Source organism: Numida meleagris, unplaced genomic scaffold (assembly GCF_002078875.1).
Source record: "Numida meleagris isolate 19003 breed g44 Domestic line unplaced genomic scaffold, NumMel1.0 unplaced_Scaffold378, whole genome shotgun sequence".
Taxonomy (NCBI): Eukaryota; Metazoa; Chordata; class Aves; order Galliformes; family Numididae; genus Numida; species Numida meleagris.
In genome coordinates this window covers 9,131-10,419 of record NW_018364602.1, presented here as the reverse complement: position 1 = coordinate 10,419, position 1,289 = coordinate 9,131, and the positions used below count along the sequence as shown (strand labels likewise).

Here is a 1,289-nt window from a genome sequence, read left to right as displayed (position 1 = left end):
GCCACAGCCCTTTTATCCTAAACACGTGCGCTGGAGCCAGGCCTTCATCGGTTCTCCCCGCGGTTGGGTGGGACGTGCGTGCTGGGGATGCGGGGCTGCCTCATTCCTAGAATCCTAGAATCACAGAATGGCCTGGGTTGGACAGGACCTAAAGATCATCCCGTTCCAACCCCACCCTGCTGAGTGCAGGGCCGCCAACCCCCAGCCCAGGCCGCCCAGGGCCACGTCCAACCTCGAATATATATATATATATATATCAGAAAGGATCTCGCTTCTGATCGTAGGGGTGACCCCTTCTATGAGAGGGGGTCCCGCTCCGTGGGTGGAGGGGGAAGGAAGGCTGCCCACGTGCTTTGTTCAGTCAAGCCCTTGGCGTTGCCCCCCCCCCACAGCGTCCACGTGGGGCAGCTGCTGCCCGTGCTTGGGGTGGGCTCTGCTGGGTGAAGCCGATGAAGGATGAAGCTGTGCATTGAGCTGTGCTCAATGGATTCAATCCAGCTGGCGGCCAGCAGCCAGCGGTGTCCCCCGGGGCTCGGTGCTGGGGCCGCTCCTATTCAACGTCTTTATATCAGTGATCATGGTGAGGGGATGGAGGGCACCCTCGGTAAGCTGGCAGATGACACCAAACTTGATCTGCCTGGGGGTAGGAAGGCACTACAGAGGGACCTGTAGAGACTGCATCGATGGGCCGAGGTAAACCCTATGAGTTTGAACAGGGCCAGGTGTCGGGTCCTGCACTTTGGTCACAGCAACCCCAGGCAACCCTACAGGCGTGGGGAGGAGCGGCTGGAAAGCTGCCCGACGGAAAGGGAGCTCGGTGTGCGGATGGACCTGGGCTCAGCGTGAGCCAGCGGCATACCTGGGTGGCCAAGAATGCCAATGGCATCCTGGCTGGGATCAGGAATGGGGAACAGGACGTGGGAAGTCATCCTGCCCCTGCACTCGGCATTGGTGAGGCCCCACCTCCAGTGCTGGGTTCAGATTTGGGCTCCTCAGTGCGGAAAGGACACGGAGGTGCTGGAGCGGTGCAAAGAAGGGCAGCGAGGCTGGGGAAGGGCTGGGAGAAAATGAGGAGAGACTGAAGGGACTGGGGCTGTTTGGTGCGGGGAAGAGGAGGCTGAGGGGAGACCTCACTGCTCTCCTCAAATCCCTGCCAGGTGATGGCAGCGAGAGCGGGGCTGGTCTCTTCTCAGTGGTGACAGGGGACAGGGCGAGGGGAAACGGCCTCAAGCTGCGCCAGGGGAGGGTTAGGTTGGAGACCAGGAAAAACTTGTGTACAGAAAGGGTTG

The 1,289-nt window shown here is 60.6% G+C and overlaps 1 protein-coding gene across 1 annotated transcript in view; it reads left to right on the top strand.

Annotated features, from left to right (window-relative positions):
• LOC110391473 (ranBP-type and C3HC4-type zinc finger-containing protein 1-like) overlaps positions 1-1,289 on the top strand; it is a 13,060-nt gene that overhangs the window by 2,647 nt on the left and 9,124 nt on the right. The window contains exon 2 of the mRNA XM_021383361.1: positions 1,158-1,251. Within this exon, the coding sequence (XP_021239036.1) occupies positions 1,158-1,251 (94 nt within the window). The remainder of the gene's footprint in view (positions 1-1,157; positions 1,252-1,289) is intronic.